At 43.4% G+C, this 22,843-nt stretch overlaps 2 protein-coding genes across 2 annotated transcripts in view; both read right to left on the reverse strand.

Moving 5' to 3' along the window:
- Positions 1–8,314: 8,314 nt before the first annotated feature.
- LOC108783992 (slit homolog 2 protein-like) lies at positions 8,315–9,376 on the reverse strand. The gene has a single exon (XM_018552712.1). It carries the CDS (start codon positions 9,374–9,376, stop codon positions 8,315–8,317), a length of 1,062 nt encoding a protein of 353 aa, XP_018408214.1.
- Positions 9,377–21,708: 12,332 nt separating this feature from the next.
- The window catches only part of PPP1R9B (protein phosphatase 1 regulatory subunit 9B), a 34,049-nt gene continuing 32,914 nt past the window's right edge, over positions 21,709–22,843 (reverse strand). The window contains exon 10 of the mRNA XM_018552756.1: positions 21,709–22,394. Within this exon, the coding sequence (XP_018408258.1) occupies positions 22,341–22,394 (54 nt within the window). The 3' untranslated portion in view covers positions 21,709–22,340. The remainder of the gene's footprint in view (positions 22,395–22,843) is intronic.

Consider the following 22,843-nt stretch of genomic DNA (forward strand, 5'->3'; position numbering starts at 1 on the left):
ACATGTGATTCGAGTGCCTTGTGTGACGTTTCCCATTGGAGCCGGTGACTTCATTATAGCTTTACACACAAAGAAAAATGTCTTAAAGTCTAAACCCTCTGGTTTTTTTTTGCTTATATCTACTGCTAGCATGCAGTAGATATAGGCAAGAAGTGTAAAAAAAAAAAAAAACCCCGTTTAAAATCATTTTAAACTTACCTCGTTATCGCCGCTCGCTCCCGTGCCGAGAATCAGGAACTGCTCGTATGGCCGCAAAGGATCTTGGGGCGGGCGCATGCGCAGTTCGGATTCTCGGCCGGGAGACGTGCAGAGACGCAAGGTATGTCTATGGACGCGTGCACCCGCCTGCAGACACCGCTGGATCGCAGAGACAGAGCAGTCAGCGCTGGATAGGAGAGCCGCCGCACCGCTGGAGGGACAGATGAAAACATGGGGAAAGAAGAGGAAGATCGGAAAAAGAGACATCATTTAAGGTAAGTGCTAACATTTACATGGGGGGGAGCGAAAACATTTTTTGCCTTTAATGTCACTTTACCATTTAGGCATGATATCGCAATGTTTTGGGACTGCCAAGGGTCCCTTTAAAGTCTTCCAAGTGAAGTCTATGGGACCAATCTGCCAAAAAGTAGCTTGTGTACTTTTTCCAGCGACAGATGTTTTTGTGACATGATGCTCAAGTGTGAACAGGGGCCATAGAAATGAATGGGATTCTTTGTCTTGAGCCTTTTATCACGCTTGGCTTTGAGCAACAAAACACCTTAGTGTGAACAGGGACTAAAGCAGGTAGCTCCTCACCCTTTGTTTCCAGAAAGGTTTGGTAACTCCCTATGCAACAAACTGGGTGCCCTTTTTCTATGCTGGATGAGTAGTGTTGAATATGTCATTCGTGACCACACTGTCAAGTGTATTGCCTTCCAGCTCCTTGCTTTGCACAGGTTTCTGCACGTGAGCATCGCCTCTCTCTTCCTTGCAAGGAAGTATCTGTCTCTGGATGGCACTTTAGTTCCATGTGCGGTCAGCAGGCAGGATTCACTGAAGGGAATTTATCAAATCTGGAGCAGCTTCTCTTTCATGTTCAAATCTTAACTGGAGAGAAGATGATTGGTTGACATGCACAGCTGCTCCAGATTTTGATGAATTCCCCCCACTGAGAAATGTATGGGGGGGGGCTGGGGGTATTAGTACAGAGAGTGGGAGACTACCCCTTTAGCATGGTCTCTAGGCTAAAATCAAAAACCTTCCATTGCAGAAGAAAATATACAGCAATCTGCCATAACAAAAATAATCAGCCACCTAATATTGATTAGGTCCCCTTTTTTGCCACTAAATCTGTCCTGACCTGTTGAGGCGTGGACTCCACTAGACCTCAGAAGGAACGTATGCTCTGCTATCTGCTGCTATCTGACACTATCAAGAGCAAATCCATCCCTCACTCCCCTCGTGCATCATTCAGTCTTGGCCGTCCATGACCCTGTCTCTGGTTTACTGGTTTCCCTTCCTTGGACCACTTTTGGTAGGTCCCGACCACTGCAGACTGGAAACCTCCCACAAGAGCTGCAGTTTTGGAGTTGCTTTCGCCCTCGTCAAAGTTGCTCAAATCCTTACGCTTGCCCATCTGTTTCTGCTTCCAACACAACTTCAGGGAAGGAGTATTTACTTGCTGCCTAATATAGCCCACCCTCTTCTGGGGGGCCATTGTAACCAGATAATCAATGTTCTTCACTTCACCCCTCAGTTATGGCTGATTGTGTATATTTTCTCTTACTTTGCAACCTGGTTTCAGGTGCGCCTCTAATGACTTATTAGCTACAACTGAAATGGTTAATCCCCCTAAGCAATGTCAGGACCCTGACCTGCGTCATTAGTAAGGCATCCCTGGGAGTGCTTCGTCCAGCAATCATATGTAGTTGTGTCTTGCTCTGATAAGGAGCATACAGCACCTCCCTCACTTTTACTTTTGGTATCGTTGGGCCCCCTGCTTACTGGAGAAAAGACAAGCAGCAAGAGTTCATGGTCTTGTATGGTCTGGCAACACAGAAAAGTGGAAATTAAAGGTATATTTATGAATTGCATGAGGTGATTAAATAGGCAACTATAGCAGTACTATAGTTTGGATGTTACCTTTTCTTCTACTGTATATTTAGTCAGGAACAGAAAGTTATGGCATTTCTAAAATCCTTTTCCAGGTATTTGCTAGGACACCTTATCTATTTCTCTGATGACCAGTTCTCTTTACTAAGAAGACAAGGCAGGCTTCTGGTCTACCACTTGCCCAGACTAGTTTGTAGGATTGATTTTTAAATCTGCACTTACAGACAAGCAATGCTCCAATGGTCAGCACTGTGAACATGGATGCCTTTTCTGATGACTGGCATGGAAAGAAATGTGACTTCTGGAACCAAAAGGGATCAAGTTCATCTTCGTAGCACCAATGGGCAGGCCACCACTTCTCTGTAGATACGAGTGAGCAGATGCTTTTATCTGGAATCTATTAGTTTAATTAAAAAATTGCACAAAAAAAAGATCTCTGCAAGATCAACATTAATGTTTATAATGAAGAATTAAATGGAGGACCGCTGCTAAAACACTGGTGTTTAACAACATCTCAACTTCCATTTGCATTGTCATTTCCATCTCTTGGAACTTGCGTTCATCCTTCCCATCCATGGAATACCCAAGTGCTCAAGCATGAGTCTTTCAGAAGGTGAATCCCCCTTCCCCACATCAAGTCCAGAAATGCTATCCAATTTGAAACCTTAAGTAAGTGGGGAGGGCCCAGATTTGAGAGTCCAAATGAGAGCACCAAACAACATCTAGGAGTCCACAGCAATTTTTAATGAGTTCACCATGGGAATACACAAAACGGCCGATGCGTTTCAGGGGTAAAGCTGACTCCCCCACCACCTTCAGGGCTCAGGTGGTTTAGGGGGTGGGACGATTATGCCATGTTAAGTCCCACTGCCTAGAACACCTGAGCCCTAAACAAGTGGTAGTCTGTTTTACCCCTGAATTGCTTTGGCTGGTCTGTTTCTACTACGAACGAATTTATTAAACATTGGCACTCTCATTAAACTGCATCCAAGGTTCTTATTGCAGTTTCTGTCCCCGTTAGCGAGATTCACTCTCATGAGTAGTCCTGATCATCAATGTCACTGGGCATAAAAGTGATGGGAATCCACAATTTTGAGAATAGAGGGGAAATCTTCCAATGGGGACACTTGTTCTAGTGAAAGCTGGCCATACACCTATAGATTATATGCAGACTTCCTATGGTTAGATGGGAAACGTGAAACAGATTCCTCCATCTATGCTAAACTGTGTGGATGGAGGAATCTCCCGCTGGGCCAAGCTTCAGCATCTTGCTAGTCGGCCCCGCTGGCTCTCAAAACACCTGAACAATCTGATTGGATGCAGGCATTATTCAGGTATATTGAGAATCTGTTGCACGTTTCCCATCTGACCATAGAAAATCTGCAGATCATCTCTCGGTGTATAGCCTTGAATCTACAGGACAAGAGCTGAAGAGAAATCTCCCTCATGAGCACAGATGGCAAATAGAAAAATGACAGCAGGTATGACCTTTCACTAGGAAAAAAAAGTTTGGGTTTGCGATATACTTTGGGGGCTAGTTCACACCAGCCCCAGTGTGTTCCGGCCCGATTGGTGCCGGAACACACTGGATCGCATTCCGGCTTGCTCACTTTGTTGAAGTTAATGGCATGGCAGCCACGCCCTCTGGCCGCAGTCTGATCGTGTGGTACATCAATGCCTGCGTTCGGGTGCAGCCAGTTGATAGTGCTTGCAGGATTTTTTCTGACAACTGAAACGCAGGCATTAATGTGCCACGCCTTCTGGCCGATCACACTGCGGCCAGAAGGCGTGGCTGCAGTGCCTTCAATGCATGGCCAAGCCCCCTCCCGCCCCGAAACAAAGTGAGCCGGCCGGAATGCGATCCTGTGCGTTTCCAGCACCAATCGGGCCGGAACACACTGGGGCTGGTGTGAACTAGCCTAAGGGACAAGAAGCTAGATGATGTCCCCAAATTGTTCACAGGTGGAGAAATAGATGTCCTGCACCAACATTCTGTACATTGGGTCATCTGTGGGTACCAGACGCAGAGCCCTGCTGTGTGCGTTTACCCAGATGTGGAATTTATTTTCAAACATTTCTATAGCTGTGATATAAATGACAACCATACGCCAAAGAAGGGTTTTACATGTATTTGCCAGTAAAATAAATCCATTTGTAAATATACACATGCCCTGTACATTGCTCCATCCAGCAGAGGCACACCCAATCTGTGACAACAGACTCTCTTCATAGGGGTCACAAAAATAAAAGTGCTCCAAGAGCGCCATCTTGTGGTTAACTTGTAGATTGCCGTCCAAAAAGTAGAAAGGATCTTGGCCTGCAGCACAAGGGATCTAAGAATGATTTTTAAATACTCCCATCCAGCCGAAGGTACATTTTGTTGACAATTTACAGCCTGAACATACATATTTGGAATATTGTGTATGATTCCCATTATCGTTTATTATTGTATTTGTGTGGTTATGTGCTGTCTGGACTTTTAAGGATTTTCTTTTTTAAAATCTATTTTTGAATCTCCTTTTGAAAAGCATGAACTCATTTCCTGAAAGGGAGGAAATAACAATTTGCCAGGAAGGAAAACGTCTGTATTCGAAGCTTCATATGGCAGGGATGCCAGATCTGAAGCACTGAAACTGAAGCTACTCAACATCAACGCTCCCACTACAAATGTATACAGTCCGAGGGAGTAAAAACAAAAAAAAGACACTTCCATCTAAGCCACCATATACAGTTTTTTGTTTTGTTTTAGATAGCGTGTTAGTGGTGAAAAAATAAGTGAAGAGGAAACTGTATGCAAAGTGTTTGATCTGAAGAAATGTAAAAAGAGATCTGTTTGGTAAATTGAATTGAGTTTGTAAAATCTGGAATGGCAGTAGGGTCCTGTCTACTTTGTCAATTATGTCTCTAAAGCTTAGAAGAGATTGATCTGACCAGGGACAAGCAGTATGTCGATTAAGTGTAGCCGGGAGAAGGGGCGTATGCAAAAATGATCTCATTGGTGTAGTGGTTGAAGTGAAATAAAATTTAAAGCCTACAGAATGCCAGATATCTTTAGTATGTTGCATAGTAAATAAAAGTGGGGGAACATGTGTAGAGTGGACGTCAGGCCATAAAAGGGAATTTAAATGTAGTGGTGAAATCCAAAGATTTTCTATTTCTGTCCATCTACTGGGCGGGTTTAACGATGACCAGGAAGCCAAGTGGCGTAAGTGAACAGCTAAATAATATTTGTGTATATCTGGAAACGCCAACCCGCCCTGTGATCTAGAAGCTGTTAACACTGTCTTAGCAACCCTTTGAGCAGCATTGTCCCATGTGAATTGGAGCAATAAAAGTTGTACTATTTTGAGATCCTGTATAGGGATTTTAATAGGTAATGTCCCAAAATAGTAGAGCAATTTTGGCAAAATCGTCATTTTAATTGATGTCATTTTACCAATCCAGCATAGACGATGTGATCTCCATCTCAAAAGAAGATCTCTAATTTCCCGGTACAAGGGACCATGATTAGTCTTGTATAAGGAGGTCACCTGGGGGGTAAGATAAATACCCAAGTATTTTAGTTTATTTATTTTCCAGTTGTATTCAAAGGAGGACTGGAGAGACAACAATACTTCCTGGGGTATGTGGATTGGCATTGCCTCGGATTTAGATACGTTGAGTTTGTACCCTGATATGGAGGAATAACTAGTCAGTTCCCTATGTAAGTTTGGTAATGAAATAAACGGTTTAGTCAAGGTCAGTAAAATATCATCTGCAAAAAGTGAGAGTTTAAAAGCATGTCCTTTAACCTGTACGCCAGAGATGTCTGGAGAATTCCTAATATGGCTTGCTAATGGCTCAATACAGAGGGTGAATAACAAAGGAGATAGGGGGCAACCTTGTCAAGTACCATTACGTATAGGTAAGAAAGAGGATAATGAAAAAGGAAGTTTAATAGCTGCGGAAGGAGTGGAATAGAGTTTCAGAATTGCATCCAGGAAGGGTCCCCGTATCCCCATATATTCTAAAGTAGGGAATAGGAATGGCAAACTAAAGCGGTCAAATGCCTTCTCAGCATCAATGGTCAAAATCACAGATTCCATTTCTGAAAGATTTAGAATTTCTTTGAGATCTATCGTACGCCTTGTGTTGTCTCCAGCTTGTCTGCCTGAGACAAATCCGACTTGGTCTGTATGTATCAGGGAAGGAAGAAGGGAACTCAATCGTAGTGTCAGCAATTTAGAAAATGTTTCTACTCAACATCAACGCTCCCACTACAAATGTATACAGCCCGAGGGAGTAACAACATAAAAAAGACACTTCCATCTAAGCCACCATATACAGTTTTTTTTTGTTTTAGATAGCGTGGGAATAGATTAGACTAGAGGTGGGCAAACTCTGGCCCTCCAGCTGAAGTGAAACTACAAATTCCACCATGTATCTGTCTCTGGGAGTGAGAATCTTGCAATGGGATTTGTAGTTCCACAAAAGCTGGAGTTTGCCTACCCTTGGATTAGTCCATCTGCTACCTTTTTACTGTTGCCTGTGTCCCTGATGGGGAGATTCACTATATTCTCTATTTGTCCAGTTGACCATTGCCACTGAGTAAGTGGAAATCTTGATTTTAGAGTTGTCATGAGAGCAAGAGGGGAGTGGATATATTCCAGTGCGGGCAATAGGTTTTGTGACAACTCTCTAAGATGGGAATTTTTGTAGAGTTTTTTTTTTTACTTCCTGTTGCGTCTCTAAGACTGAAAGTGAAGGGACATTTTGCTGAGGGGACACATACAGCAAACAATAACCTTATTGGGTCTTTAACCCTTCACCAATGTGTAAAAATATACTTTGGGCTATATATACACTTTAAAGAGGAGCCCTACTTTTACTGTTGGGCTTTTTTAATTGTCTTATGAATAATGTAATTGGAAAAGAGGGAACATGTCAAGGTCGGCAAAATCAATGAAAGAGGGAACGACTTGCTGCTGGAGTCTCATATTAGAAACCAGCAGTTTCTACCTGTAAATAACATATCACTTTTGTTGTAGTGACATTTACAAAAGTAGCTCTCTATACTAATTTCCCTTCTGATTAGCTCATTACATCCTAAACATTGTAACAAGATTTCTCTTCCAAAGTTCCCAACTCTTTTGTTTTTACTGCTCTTGTTACCTACTCCATGGCCTAAGATAAAAACAGCAAAAAGGAGAATGAGACCCACTTTTGATGGTTGTGGTAGGTAGCTGTAAGCTTAGATGCAGGACATCCATCTACAAATGCCCCACCAGGCACAAGATTGTTTAATCCAAAGAAAGTAAACACACTTTTTAAAAAACATTTACTAAAATTTCCAGTGTCCTGGAGAGATTTTATTACCAAATCTGATGCCAAGGTCAAAAATATCCATTTTGTGCCTCCAACAGCCATGTCCTGAAGACGGGAGGCTTGCAAATTTCTGTCTGCTTTGGAATTGCTACTTTCGTCAGGATTCTTTCCCTGCTATAAATCTGGTGTTACCTACTCCATGACCTAAGATAAAAATAGCAAAAAGGAGAATGAGACCCACTTTTGATGGTTGTGGTAGGTAGCTGTAGCTGGAAGCCTAGATGCAGGACATCCATCTACAAATGGATACCTATTGCCCCACCAGAGACAAGATTGTTGAATTCAAAGAAAGTAAACACACTTTTTAAAAATTTTACCAAAATTTCCAGTGACCTGGAGAGATGTTATTACCCAATCTGATGCCAAGGTCAAAAATATCCTTATTGTGCCTCCAACAGCCATGTCCTGAAGACGGGAGGCTTGCAAATTTCTGTCTGCTTTGGAATCCCTACTTTGTCGGGATTCTTTCCCTGCTATAAATCTGGCGTTACAATAAAAGTAACACTTTTGTTTTTACCATAAGGCACCCTCCAAGTTATAGTTGAAAAACATAATTTTGCATTCAAAGATTGCAAGCAGTTCACTTTAAAGGAAACCTTTGATCGGCAAAGTATAAAGGCTGCTATTGTAGACCCTCTTCTGAAAATGCTGGTTACATGCCTTCCTGTGGCTTTCAGACAAGCATGCCGATTAGGAAAGTCAGTAAGTTTAGAGCTTTTGATTTTTTATATTGGTTCCAGGTCAGCGACTCAGAAAGTAATGACGATACTAGATGAGCATGATAGCCAGGGAACTAGTGTTTCCATATGCAAGATCGGCAATGGTGGCCTCCATATGTCCTCAGTACAGGTTGACTATCTCACTTGTCCTGTGTTTCAAATGGGCCATCTGAATCATTCCAGTTCTTATCTTGATTTTTCTTGCGGTTCCTCTCAGCCATCACAATGGCAGCAATTACCGTTACCAGGACGGTGATGGTAATGACCAATACAGTGGCAGTCTCGGCTACACATAGTTGGTTGTCCACTGAGGCCAGAGCTGCTCCAGAGAGCTGTGATGGTCCCTCACAAGTCAGGTTGTCATAGTCATCTATGTGAAGGTGCCTAACACTGTTTATCTTTCCAAACACTCTCTGCAAGTCACAGTCACACACCCAGGGGTTTCCAGATACTTGAATGTGTGTACTAGGGGTCTGGAGATTGAGAAAAGTCTTGAACTTGAGGTGACTTAGTTGGTTATCTGAAAGTGCCAGTAGTCGTAATGAGTGCAAAGAAGTGAAGGACTCAACTGCTATGCTGCTGATGTTATTATCTGAAAGGTCCAGAAGTTCTAAGTTCTGCAGCATAAAGAAATAACCACCTCTTACTGAATCCAGAAGGTTGGATTGGAGAAGAAGGTGGCGTAGTCTTGAAAGTCCACGAAAGGCCCCTTGTTCTATAGTACTTATGTAGTTCCTGCTCAGATCCAGCTTCTCCAGGCTCTCCAGATGTCTGAGACTCTCATAATTAAGGGCAGTCAACCTGTTGGAAGGGACTCTCAGTTCTTGTAAAGAACCCAGACCTCTGGAGAAGTCAAGAGGTAGGCTGCTGAGGAGGTTACTTGAAAGATCTAATCGTTCCAGGAAGCCAAGAGAGCGGAACGTTCTTGCAGACACAACCTCGATTATATTGTCAGACAACAGAAGGATACGGAGTGACCACAAAGCTTGGAATGAGGTGGGCTCGAGTCGGCTGAGGTTGTTGTAACGAAGGTCCAACATCCAGGTGCTATGAGGAAGGTGTTGAGGAACTATGGGAAGTTCCAGTCCTCTGCACTCAACTAGGTTAGAAGAATCATAGCAGAGGCAAGACGTAGGGCAAGACTGGGGAGGATTTGCATGTAAAGAACAAGCCAGGTGCAAAAGGGACAGCAGAGCTGCCATTTTGGTGAACATATTTGAGGCTTCCTTAAGTAGTTAATTTCTCATACTTTGCAGACTTGCAGTAGATGGTGATTCTTACTTGGATACCCTTGTTACCTAAAACAATATAAATTAATAAAGTATAAACAACAGTAAAATAAGAACTTTTGCTAACTCTTATCATGACTTTTCCCTTACAGCAGAAATGAAGCCAAAACTTTTTGTTCAATTTGGATAGAGTAAGGGAGGGTTATAACCCTTTTTTTTTCCCACCTGTGTCTCGTTGGGGAGATTTCTCTTCACCTTTTCTCTGATGGGGGTCAGCAGGGTCACCACAACTAGTGTCCCTATTGAAAGATTTTCCATCTATTCCGATGACCACCCAGAATGTGGGATTTTCTTTCAGTAGTAACAATCACCAGGACAAACGAGGAGGGTGAATCTTCCTAACAGGGACACACAGACAGCAATACAAACCTGACCGTTGTTCTAATCCTTCTCCACTCCACTCCACATTTCCTATACGGCCATTTATGCAGTCTCGAGTTTGGACTGACTGCAGCTGAACTTAGAATGGAGCGGTGAGTCTATGGAGCTCTTTTAGATATTTATTTTATGCACTCTGTTAGTGCATCACTATTCACAGTGTTGCATGGTGAAGACGTATGTCAACATCGTTACTGGGAATCAAATAGATGTTGCCACTCGCCATATGTCTACTTTATGCAGAAAAGTGTCATCACCTTCTGAGCCGACAGTATTTTATTACAACCCCTGACTTTTGCCCAGAGCCATAGCAAGCTCCTTTTGCGCCCGAGGCAAGAACAGAAAATTGTGCTACCCAACAGACGTTTGCGGTATGTGATGTCATGCGCCCTGCCACCAGGATGGCGATGCGCAGGTGGCCAAATCCAAAATAGCATAAAAATCTGTTTCGTTTGACGAAACTAGTGAAAACATTTTTAGTGTGTGTATGTTTATTTATTTTTAATGTTGGGGGGGGGTTCTAAACAGACCCCTGACATTTCCCTTTTGAAATAGAAAAAGAGATTGAGGACACAGAGTCCACTGCCCATACAGGTGGGGGAGAGCAGCGGGGATCCGAGGGGAAGCTGAAGCCTGTGCCACTCCTCTTCTTCCAGCCGAGCCACGGCTATGTTGGCCGCCTGGCACCCCTGTCGCCAATGGCACCTTCTGCTCGCCATGGCAACAGGGGCGAGGGGACGCAGCCAGGCCGGCCCTGGCTGTGCCCCTCTCAGCTGTGCCTGAGGCGAGTGCCTCACTCGCCCCATGGTAGCTACAGCCCTGCTTATGCCTGGACTTATGAGTGCTACCTAAACATAATCACCATCTTCCCAGGACCTAAACCATAAGATCTGGTTAATCCTACCAAGAGGTAATTGGAAGTATTTTTGCCAAAGGTGTACACCTTGGTGTTCATTAGTCTAATCTTCCCACTCTCAAAAACTGCATTCTGATGGGTTCCCATGGGTTGCTCTCTTTTTTAAACTGTGTTTTTTTAAAATAAGTCTATTGGATTTTGCCTTCCTAAACTCTCTGGCTGGAGGCCAACTAGACCTGCTGCAAGGAGATTTCATCCAATTTATTAAAGATTATGCGCTTTTGTCAACCTGGGTGGAATTCTACAACATCTTTTATGGTAACCTTCTTTTAAAAAAAGGTCTTTGTCTGCCTTTCTAGGTTTTCTACTTTCTGAATCACAGATCCCAGAACAAGTAAGAAAGGAGGGGGGGGACGATGACAACAACTCAACAAACGACAACAAAGCAAGGTCCCCTATTAGAGTTTCTCATACCAGGTTTCTTACATTGATTTCCCACCTTGTCTAAAACCAATTCTGCTCCCTACTGTAAAGAAACATAGATGGTGAGGTTGGAACTGTGGACCATGTAGGTGCCACTTCAGCTGCTATCCCTGTAGTTACTCTTCTGTGTTAAATGCCATCATTTCTCCTGCAGGATCTGTGTATGATACAAGCCTGTGCCCCTGCTTCTTTCTGTATTATCTAATGACGTCCCTATATGATGTGTCTTCGTGTATGTGTGTATATGTGCACCTCCTCTTGCTGTCATGACATTTGAGTTGTGTCACATACCGTGATAACTGCTCCGGTAGTCCACCTCTATCTTGCAGATGTGGGTCAGATATGCGCCTTGCAACATAAGCTGTGCATGGAAATCAAATCCCTCTGCAGGATTAAAGGGATGGATTATGACCATTTTATCCTTTTCAGCATCAGGAATGGTACCGCGTATGCTTTTCTCAATGACTTTCCATGTACAGCCGTAGTCTGGCAAACCAGCTGCAGAACTATAAACCCTAACATGCACAGGCAAGGTATGCTTAGGCTTGTAGTTCCCCGGCAGCCTGAGAGCTGCCTGCTGCTGGTAACCAACAAGTTAGCAATATTAGTAATATTACAGGGATTCCCTGCCGCTGCTATATACTTTACAACATGATCACAGTCATTAATATTATTATCTGAGGTGTAGCTAGATGTAGGCAGTAGGGGCAGCTGTCTGGGGAAAACAAAGAGAAAAGAGGGTACAGCTAGCATCAGCAACATTCCTATTTAAAAATAAGTATAGTAAGGATAGAATGTGCAAGGGTTATAACCCATGTCAGGTCACCGGAGCTGTAAGAAGTCTATTTATAAACAATTTGCCCTGCGATCTATGTAAGCGCTCATTTTCCGGCTACAGGAAGGGATGGTGAATCTTCCCAACCGGACAAGTTCACAAACTTCGAGCAAGATTCTCCCAATTGTTTGCGGATCATACCCAGGCAGATTCGCTCGTCCCTAGTGGTCAACATTAGAGTATGGTTCTACACAATGTAAACACATAGACTCATGGGGATGACACTAGATTGTGATTATGTAAGCATGGATCAGATTAATACATTAGAAGAACGCCGTGGTTGGCTTATATTCACATACTCAATGACCGAGCACTTTTTAGACATGTATCTAAAGCCAAAACCTTTTTTTTCTAGAGTGATGAGGGTTTAGAGCCTCTGTTAGGTTTTTATTGGTGTCCCAGCTGTCGAGATTCACCCTTTCTATTTGTCCTGGTGGCCCCGGCCAGTGGAAATTTAAGCTTCTGAGTTGTCACCAGAACAGGAAAAGAGAAGAAATCCCCCAACGGGGACACATATTCTGGTGACAGCTGTCTAAGAGTGGATTTGCCTCTCCCTATAGCATACTATAGCCAATATTGACAGGAGCCAATGAACCTACCCTTCTGTCTTTGTAGTGTAGGAAGAAACCAGAAACCAGGGAGAATATGCAAACTCCATTCCGATAGTGTTCTAGATTGAACCAGGGACCTCACTGCTGCAAGACAAAAGGGATAACTACTGAGCCACTGTGCTGTATCAGTGGGCACTCATCCACATGCACAGTCTACAAAAACCGTATGTCTGCCCCTACTCCATCCTATTTAGTAGGTAAACCATTGAGGAAAGCATCCTGTCTATTACAGCGCTACCATTGGTCAATACTATCCAACCAGAGTCTGCACTGTGAAGATACCTGTTTACTAGTGATGCTGTTAAGAGGTTTTTCGGCTCTTGTTAGCAAGCGCTCCATCTCAGATGGCACATTTTGTAACATTAAGCATTGTAAAGTGAAGCAATCAATAGGTGATCCCAACAGATCTAACTACGGCAAACCATCGGATAATTGCTGGACTTGATATCATCATTGCTCTTTGAACGGCCTTATTGAACGCTAACAATGCTAAACAGCCCCTTCATGTTGCAAGTGCTATTGTCAGATGCGGCCTCAGAGAGAGATCAGCCCGTCTATGGGAAATAAACACAGCCCTTCCCCATACAGACACAAAGGATTAAAGTTGTAGACTGAACTCACACATACCTGTTACCTGTTAAGTTCACCGCCTCCTGTTTGCTTCTGTTGCCTCCCAGTAATGGTCTTGGTTGGTGGTAAGTAGGGGAGACCTGTAACTTCTCCCCCAGCCCCACAACAGCGGCTAGGCCATGAAATATGCATGCCGGCCATATATTATTAATACTTGTGTTCTTTCAGGCAGCCCGAGCTCTTTGCTCTACAGAGGTAGTGTAATCATTGATACATCTCACACGTAAGCTGACCTGTTCATTACCATGAGTTTCCTTAGCAGTGGCATCCTTAAAATACCCCTTTGAATATTTCAGCTTGCAAGAGAAAGTTTTTCTATCCTAAGTACGTTGTGCAGCGCGTCATTTCTGCGTAGATGTTCGCCGACGTACAGTTCCTTATAGATAAATCATGTAGGATATTGACAGAAGAGTTTTTAAGTGTATGTACACCAAGATCAAAATGTGATTTATTGCATCTAACCCTTCCTTAGATGAGGTGGCCACATTAGTTTTCTTTTCCTTTTATATTTACCTGGTGTTCCTTCGGTAACACACTTCCTGTCTCACGGTGACAACGCTCACTCACTGTACTATATCTATAAGGGAGCAGCGTTGCCATCCTAGGGCAGGATTACAGAACACTTCCCCCTCTCCTCTTCTTCATAAAGTGTAAGTCCAACCTAAACTTTTTTAAAGCTGAACTTTCATTAAAATATTTTCCAGAATAGTCACAATGGATATAAATCCACTTTGTGTGTACCCCTGTGGGAAGGGTCCAGCAAGCTCCACCCACTACTGGAAACCTCAAGAGGGGGGCAGATACAAGACCAAGATTTTACTGTTACCTGGGGCTCTATTAAGATGGCCATTCATGATACAATCTATTGTAAAATCTCTGTACACTCTCCTTTAGCAACTCCAAAGGTATTGATGCCACCCCCTGGGCCTGGGCACCCAGGGCCGGATTTCCCACAAGGCCAACCAAGGCCTCGGGGCAGCAGGGAGTAGAAAGGCAGCAGGGGTGTGGAATTCCTATCTTCTGATGCCCGGGCGTGGGCAAGCAGAGCTAAATGTACAGCGGGGAAGCCGCCGCTTGTTTTGTACAAGATATCTTGGCGACATTGTATGCAGCCTGCAGATCTGCCATTCTCCATGCGGGGGGTTTAGGCGGGTAGGGAGGCGCATTGAGGAACCTGGCCTTGGGGCAGCAGGGAGAACAAATCCGGCCCTGGGGGCACCTAAAAGCCGGGGAACTAGCATTTTAAGAGGGTCAGCAGTGGCTTCTGCCATATTACTTGCATGAAAGGTATCAACATACTTTCTTTGCACTCAAAAGTGGCTTTTCAGCCTTCCAGTACCATGCCCTTATATGCATCTGTGCCTACTACCCCCATTGCTCACCTGATGATTGCAACAGCTAAACCATTGTAAACAATGGTCCAGTATGTTGGCAATCCCCAGTTGGTACTGGCTGCATGATACATATAACCAACCCCCCACCCATGGAGAATGGGATTCATTGTACAAAACAAGCGGCGGCTTTCCCGCTGTACATTTAGCTCTGCTTGCCCAAAGCAGGGCTAAATGTAGAAAACAATTATCCACCCCGGCATCGGGAGATAGGAATTGCACACCCCTGCTGCCCCTCTACTCCCTGCTGCCCCAAGGCCCGGCCCGGCCCGGGAAATCCGGCCCTGGGGGTGACAACTGGTGAATTCCCAGCTGTTGGTAGGTTTTATGGTTGGTTGTGATATAGGATCTATTACAGTTCATTGAACAGATATAGATGTCAGAGTCTTCCAATTCCTCATGGAACATAATGGATGTTCACAACAGCTGGAATGCCAAGGGGTCCTACCCCTGGCATAATGGGTGTAAGGGAACATGATCAGATCCGGGCTCCAGTGCATGGTTTACTCCTCTCTCCACTGGCAATTTAAGCTCACCTGGAATCTGTATTCAGTGCTCTCTGCCTGGGGATCAGACAAGTCCTGTCTGAGAGAGCTGCATGGTTTGTAACAAAACTAGCAAATGGTGTATGTGGAGGCTGACAAGCGGTAGGCCTGCTCAGCCTGTTAGTAAGGACTTATACTTTGGTTTATTAAATTAGTGCCGGGATACGGCTAGGTTTTATTTTGTTAGTCTTTTTTTGTGAACCACTGTACAGCACCTATGAGGAGTTTTGTAAATATCACCAATAAACACTGCACTGTTTTCCACTACTCCCTTGGATGGGGTATCTGTGCCCAAGAGACTGCTTATTCCCTGGGGTCTTATGTACCAGCTACCAATCACCTGCTCACACTGGATGTACCCAATATTTCCAAGGGCTCTGGGTGGTGAACAGAGCTGTATGAGAGTGCAGAAAAGGTGCAGAAAAGGTAAGTGTCAGCAGCAGAAAAGTTAGGCTGAAAAGAGTTACTTTGCCCTGAATGGTGACAGGTTCACTTTACGGCTGTAAGAGGAGATATTTTCATCATGATTGTAATATATCAGAAAAGGCTCTCCCTGTTCACCTTCCCAGGAGCACATATTAATCTGACTGTGTAGCAGGCGCTGTGTTTCAAGGACCCACGCACAGTGCTCCTACTTAATGACTAACCGTAATTACCAGCTCGCCTCTGGTTACTATTGTGCTGGTGCCTTTGATCTCCGAGTGAGACGTATGTGCCCATGAAATATACATGTTTGTCTCTGGAACAGATACTGCTAATGCTGAATTATTCTAAATAAATACTTTGTGCATTCTGTGAATTCAGAGCATTGGGGGTCAACTGATGGCCCAAACGTGGTCCTTTGGTGCTATGCCTGTAGCCCCTGTAAAATCTGCCTGGAATTAGTTTTGAAGATGATCTCTGCTCACCAACACCATCATCTGTAATGGGGAAGTGAACACGTGGTGCTAAATAGAATAGCCCATTCCTTCTTTCATATTGTGATGCATAACACTATTCCTCGTAGCTTTTTATTCTACGTAGAGTGTAAGCAAACATCTAAATATCTGACTTCTATAAATATGTGTGAACTTGTACGCTAAAAAAAACTGTAATTCTGCTTGGCAGGTTTTCTATTCCAGACACCCCTGTCTCACTACTCAGCCAGAACTCAGCCATTTATCTTTCTCCAGTTGGTTCTTCTCATAATATGTCCAAAATAAGACACCTTCAGCCTAGTCATCTGGGCCACAGTACAACTAGGGCAAAGTCAGAAGGTCCACTGGATCTACCTTCATCCATCATTTTTTTTAGGATTTTGAAGCAGCTGGATATGTCAGAATCCTCAGTGGGCTTAATTCCTTCCTTCGTGTTTCAAATCTGCCAGTCATGCAGAAGAAGGAGGTGTTGCCAACCACCTGGCTGACAATGGTGGGATGCGGGAGAAGCATGGAGGAGGCTTTGCTCTAAATTTAGGGGTCATAGTGGATGGAGGGAGTGGGCATGAACCGAGAGAAGAGGAGGAGCGGTAAATTGTGCATTCTGGCTGATGAGCTCACCAACATGGTGATGCAGCCTGCAACACTCCAGAAACAGAGGGCACAGTTAGGTATACTCACATTGCACATTTGCATAGTACATAAGCGGGTGTTCCCACAAAAAAAGGTTACCCTAACAAAGGTGGGTTTGGCGGTGGGGTGGCAAGAGGCACTATAGACATGCCTTGAATAAACCATTTAATCCTGAGCAGGGAAGCCGTGTTCTCTGAATTAATAAAATTTTACTTTCAGCTCTGATATTAAAGTACCTTTCCAGACCTCCTTAGAAGTATATCAAGATTTGACATTGCCCTGAGAAATACGTGGCATAAAGCTAAGTAAGGTATACTGCCCAGCCAAAAAAAAAAAGTCACCACCTGGATTTTGGGCAGTGTTATGATCTGGGGTTGCTTCAGTCGGTCAGGTATAGGTTCAGCAATGTTATGTCCCCCCAAAAAATGTCAGCTACCTACCTGAATATACTGAATAACCAGGTTTTTCCATCATTTTTTTCTTCCCTGATGGCACAATGGGCATATTCCAAGATGACAATGCCAGGATTCATCAGGCCTACATAATAGTTCAGGGAGCATAAACATAATTTTCACACATGGATTGGCCACCACAGACTCCAGACCTTAACCCCATTTAGAATCTTTGGGATGTGCTGGAGAAGACCTTACGCAGAGGTCCGACTCTCCCATCATCACTACAAGATCTTGGTGAAAAATGAATGCAACTCTGGGATGGAAATAAATGTTGTGATATTGCATAACCTTATCGAAGTGATGAAATGGCGAATGCGTGCTGTAATCTAAGCCAAAGGCAGTCCAATCAAATGAGTGTGCAAATGTTTTTGGCTGTGCAGTGTGTATTTTGCCAAATAATCCTCGTCCACTGACTGTGATCAAAAACCTGGGGTCAGTGCACAGGCATGTGACCACATCTGTCAGCTTAGGTGTTCTGAAATCACTTTTTGATATACTTGTTTCTGATTTATGACTCAGAAAGAAGTAGACAAATAGTTGAGCTCAACCACCGTCCATCAACTTGCAGAAAGACGCCAGGCAGCTTGCTGTATGCATTAGTGCACCACCATATGGACAAGGCAATAAGTGAAAAGAAACTAAAAATCAATATAGCAAGTGCTCAGTTCCACACCAGAGGGGCAAAGCTCTGAGACAAAAGTCCAGCAATGGTGTATAGCTGTTTGTATGAAACAAGTGTTCAGAAGGTGTCCTTAGAGATCATCAATCTGGTAGCAGAAGCGGTGGTCAAAATGCTGATTGATGTTCTCTATGATTCAAATCCTTTTGTGCAAAGCTGTTACCTATACAGATATATATATATAGAGATATATATTATGGGTTTGGAATCACTTTCCCCAGGAACACCTGTTCCATTAAAGCAGCCCTGATGAAGGTTCCTGTTGGCTATACACCATTACTAACAATTACTAACAATGATGACATCTGTAATCAAAACTGATCTGCTTTTTGTCATTGAGGTTTGCCCATCTGGTGTGGAGTTGAGGGCTTGCCATATTTACTTTTTATTCAGTAGCTACTGAAGCCCGAGACTGCCACCAGAAAACTAGCATTTTCACAATGAAGTCCACAGTGACAGCCTACGAATTAATACCCGCAAAGGTTTCTTTTAAAATACAAAGTATGGTTATTGCATTTTTGTGGTTGGAATTCAGCATGCCAATTGGTTTTTGCTAGACGGTGGTGGGACGTGTGGACCCCTTTGTTCCTTAGTATGCGTTGGGGCACCAATCAGAGTCAAACACTTTTTAGGAAAGCCTCTTGAAGTGTCCCTGGATGGAAACATTTTGTGCAGCAAGTTATGGAAGACTCCAGTCCCCGAGCCTCCACATAGCCAAAAATGTTTTCAATCATACACACATCACAAGTTTGACAACATGAGTTTGATCAGAATCTGTTTAATGCCAAACTTTGCTTAGATTAATAATCCCCCAGAATGCTTCGCTTTTTATCGACCTATTCTGTATCACTTTAAAAGGTCCTATTTACAGCCATTCGTTTTTTGTTCCCATAACATACCAATAAATAGACAGATAGTAATTTGGCACAGTATCATTCAACCTCCTTCTAATAATACCCATTCACACCCCCTAGTGAGCCAGATGTCTTGGTGTTACGTGACCACAGAAGCCTCTTCCTTCTGTCCTTCCTCTCGTTCTGTCACAAGAAGGGAATTGACACGGCTGCCGGCAGCTTCCTTGCCAGAACCAGTGGCATTGTCATTGTCATTAGGCGTGCATCTACAATTGCACGTGCTGCGTTAGATGCAGATGTTTCTACAACGTCAGAAGCTGATTCACGGTTCGAAGCTATATACAGCGAAGATGAGGAAAGCTTGTACATACATGCGTTGAGCATATTCAGTAACCCACACTACTACAATTTCCCTAAAGACTATAGGAAAACAGGAGAGTTCTAGTAGCTCAATCATGCTAGCAAAGTGTTAGCCATTGGTCATTAAACAGATTGAGGATATAGGTTTCTATGGTGCAAGCTAGACAAGCAGTATGTAGTAGCGATAAATCTTCCAGGGTCGCACAAAGATTCAATCATGTGCAATTGATCAATACAAGATGTTGCTTCTGCAGCTCACGCCTTAGGGAGCCATGTGTTCCATCAATTACTCCGCCTTGCAATGAAAGCAGTATTAAACTCTCAAACTTTTTTTCAATAATGAATCCAGATCAAAATATATACATTGTCCATCAAAGTATTTCTTCATGTTTCCGAATAGCCAGCTCTAACTCTCTCAGCTCTGCTCCCCTAAACTTCCTATTGAGTACGAGATCACAAGAGACAGAGCAGTCTCCCGTAGCTGTCCATCTACTAGTTTGGAGAAGGAGGAAGGAAGAGCAGGGAAGTGACTTGCCTTGCGGTGTCTCCGTGTTGATGGAGAAACAAACAGCTCACTAGCACACACAAGGGTGGCTCCATAGGACCCTGAAAGGGATAGGAGCCACCCTAAAACAGGATATCACGGCCAGTGCTCAGGGGACCAGCTGAAGATAAAACTTTTAAACATCAAGGAGCACCATTCATTGTTAGTGATTTAATCAGCATTTGAAATAGCTTAACAACCTATTGACTTTAATATCACTTTAATCTCTAATGATTTTAGTAGCATAACTGAGCTAATAAAACTCTCCTGTGCAGCTGTAACCTAAATGAGGTCAGATCAATGAAATGATGGGTTCTGATTGGTTATTTTGGGCCCACTGTACTGAATAAGCTCATGTTTATGGATGTACGTCTGTGATTCATTTTAATACCCACGCACTCTCACACATACATAAGCCACACTTCTCATTGTCACTGCTATGTACAGTGCAGAGTCTGATCGTGCACACATGACAGTTTGAACGGCAGCATTAGCACTCTTGTAACTATGGGCACAAGGACTTCTGGGCCCAGAAAATGGTATTGGGCCTGAATTACAGCAAACCCCACCCATGTAGGGGGTTGAGGAACGCTAACTGCAATAGCTGTGCTAGGAATGGTTTCTGCAGGCCACTGCTCTGAGGGTCTGGAAGGGTGTTTTATGCAGGCCCACCAACAGATGAGTTTGTAATAAAGCCTGACATCCAATGTTGTAAAATACTTTAAAACCGCCCCTTAGTCCTAGGAAGATGAGACACCTCATCTAAAATAGGACAGTCTTTCTCACTGATAGTAGGAAGGTGTATTTTAATACTGAAAGGGCACTCAGCCCATATTGGACATTTACCTTTTGCTTTTTTCCAAATTCAAGAAATTTGGGATAAAGATAATTAGTACTGCATGTCAGGAGATGCTTGATGTACTCATCTTCTGCTATACAAAAAAGTAAATGTGGACCCTGGTGTCTATGAACAGCTCTGGTGATTGACTTACAGGCTCTGGTTCAAGAACATATTACACAAGCTCCTGGTACAGGTCCGAAATGGCTATCTTGTGGAGTGCACAGTAATGATGTCATCACATAGCACCTGCAGCATTTTAGCTCCCAAAGCCAAGACAGAACCTGAAATTACATCTTAATTCCTGGACCTGTGTTAATATGTCCTAACCAACCATTAGTTCCAAAGCCCTACAGACTTGTGTCAATCTAAATATATTTTAAACTTGACCTTTTTCCAGAGAATATTGGATCACCCTGAGATGAACCCAAACTATACTGAATAACAACAAAGCCACTTCGGTTATAAGGCTAGGACAGGCCAAAGTTTTGGGAGGAGAAATCAGAAAATAATAAAATGTGTGGTTTAGCCTGTGATGGCCACATTTGGTTGCATCTTAGCAGTTACCAGTGGTTACAATGTGGGGTAGGTCATGGTAGGTGAAAATGTCTAATGCAGTCATTCATACACTCCGATTCATACATCTTACCTTATGTCAATTGCTCAGTTACTCAGCTATCCACTTTCCTCTTGCTTGTTGCCTACATGTTTCATTACAGTGTACTAAGTGCTTGTACACTGCAGAGGCAGCCATCTTGTGGGCTGCAGCAACATTTTTTTAATATCATTAGAAGGTAAATTAACGGGCTGGCCCACCAAAAACTGCCATTTGATATTTGAGTAGATGCTGATGGCTTGCATCGCCTGATAGATTCTTTCATAGCTTGGGGTTCCATTAATGAGATCTCTACATCTCAGTTATCAGACCTAATTACTTTGGATTCCTATTGCAAAGGGTACAAAGAGTGGCAGTTGAGCAAACTCTAGTAGGTAGATACAACCAGTGGAGTACTGGAACACCAGCAGCATTCACGTGTAACCTAAAAGCTAGGTGAGGGTGACCTTGGGCTCACACCATAGTGGATCTAATTTGGCAAGGTATCTAATATGAAAAATTGTGTTGTTCACAACTACCAAACCAATTCAGACTTTAAGATTGCTGCTTGAAATGAAAAGATAAGGAAAAAGCTGACTGCTTGCCATGGACAGTACAAATAACTCATATTATGAACACCTTGATAAATGAGGCCCAGTGATGTGTCTAGTTTACCAACAAGATGGCAGCTCCATCACAACCTTGCTCCTGCCATTTGCAAGGAGAAAGGGCAGGGAGTAACAACTGTTAAAAGAAAGCTTGGAACAGAGGAAGGATGAATGGTACATACTTTCGTTGAGATGCCAAGGGCAGGTATTAGACAGAGACCACCAGCACAAATACAGCACAGATACACGCAAAATCCAGGAGAAGAGGCCACAGTCATTGTCTAGGCCACCAGTGGGGCAAAGGATCCCAGTCAAGGTCCTTATGAGATACAGCCAGTAGGGTCACTGAATACAATATCTTGCCATGTGGCATATTCCAGGGTCCGTCAGGAATACATGGGCCTAAGGCCCAAACAAATACATAGACACAGGCTACAGAGCTGCAGTCACGACACAGCCAGCTGGAATCCCACCGTTGTCCGGTTAGATGTTGACAGAGAACCACAATCACATATCCAGATGTGAGTAAGACTTCACCCCTGTTGAATCATTGGAGTATTACGTAAGATAGGGGGGGCAGACATCACTGGTGACACAGATCCTGCACTGGTGGGCAACCAGAAGCCAACAGGGCCCAACATTCCATGTTTTCTGTAATGTATGCTCTAAGGAGGAGTAGGGCACTGAAGGGTCACAAGTTTCTTCTCTAATTCAGTGACCTGTGATTAGGACAGAAAAAAATAGTAAGCAATGTTAAGAATAATGACATAGTATTTGAGGTTGAATAAAGACATTAGTCCATCAAGTCCAACCTATTAGGATCTCATTCTAGGAGTACCCGTACCCCTGTATATTACGGTCCATGTTAGAGATGCACTAAGAATCAAGAATGCTACCTGAACTGCCCACATTATATTAGTCAAAGGTGTTCAGATTTGGTGTAGTCTACACTATAGGAGGCTATTGGTTTCATTATTTAAAAGTCACCTGTGTAACTCTAACCATAAGGTGGCCCAGTCTTAGGTTGTCATTTCAGTTAACACTAAAATCTACGGATGATCGAAATTGAGAACTTTCATTATCTTTCTAACTTTCAACCAAAATCAGATTTAATTTTCCAATTGGATACTAAGGTCACCTATTTTTTTGGACAACCAATAGGACATGG

The sequence above is a fragment of the Nanorana parkeri genome, unplaced genomic scaffold (assembly GCF_000935625.1).
Source record: "Nanorana parkeri isolate BGI_ZX_2015 unplaced genomic scaffold, ASM93562v1 scaffold96, whole genome shotgun sequence".
In the NCBI taxonomy this organism is placed as follows: domain Eukaryota; kingdom Metazoa; phylum Chordata; class Amphibia; order Anura; family Dicroglossidae; genus Nanorana; species Nanorana parkeri.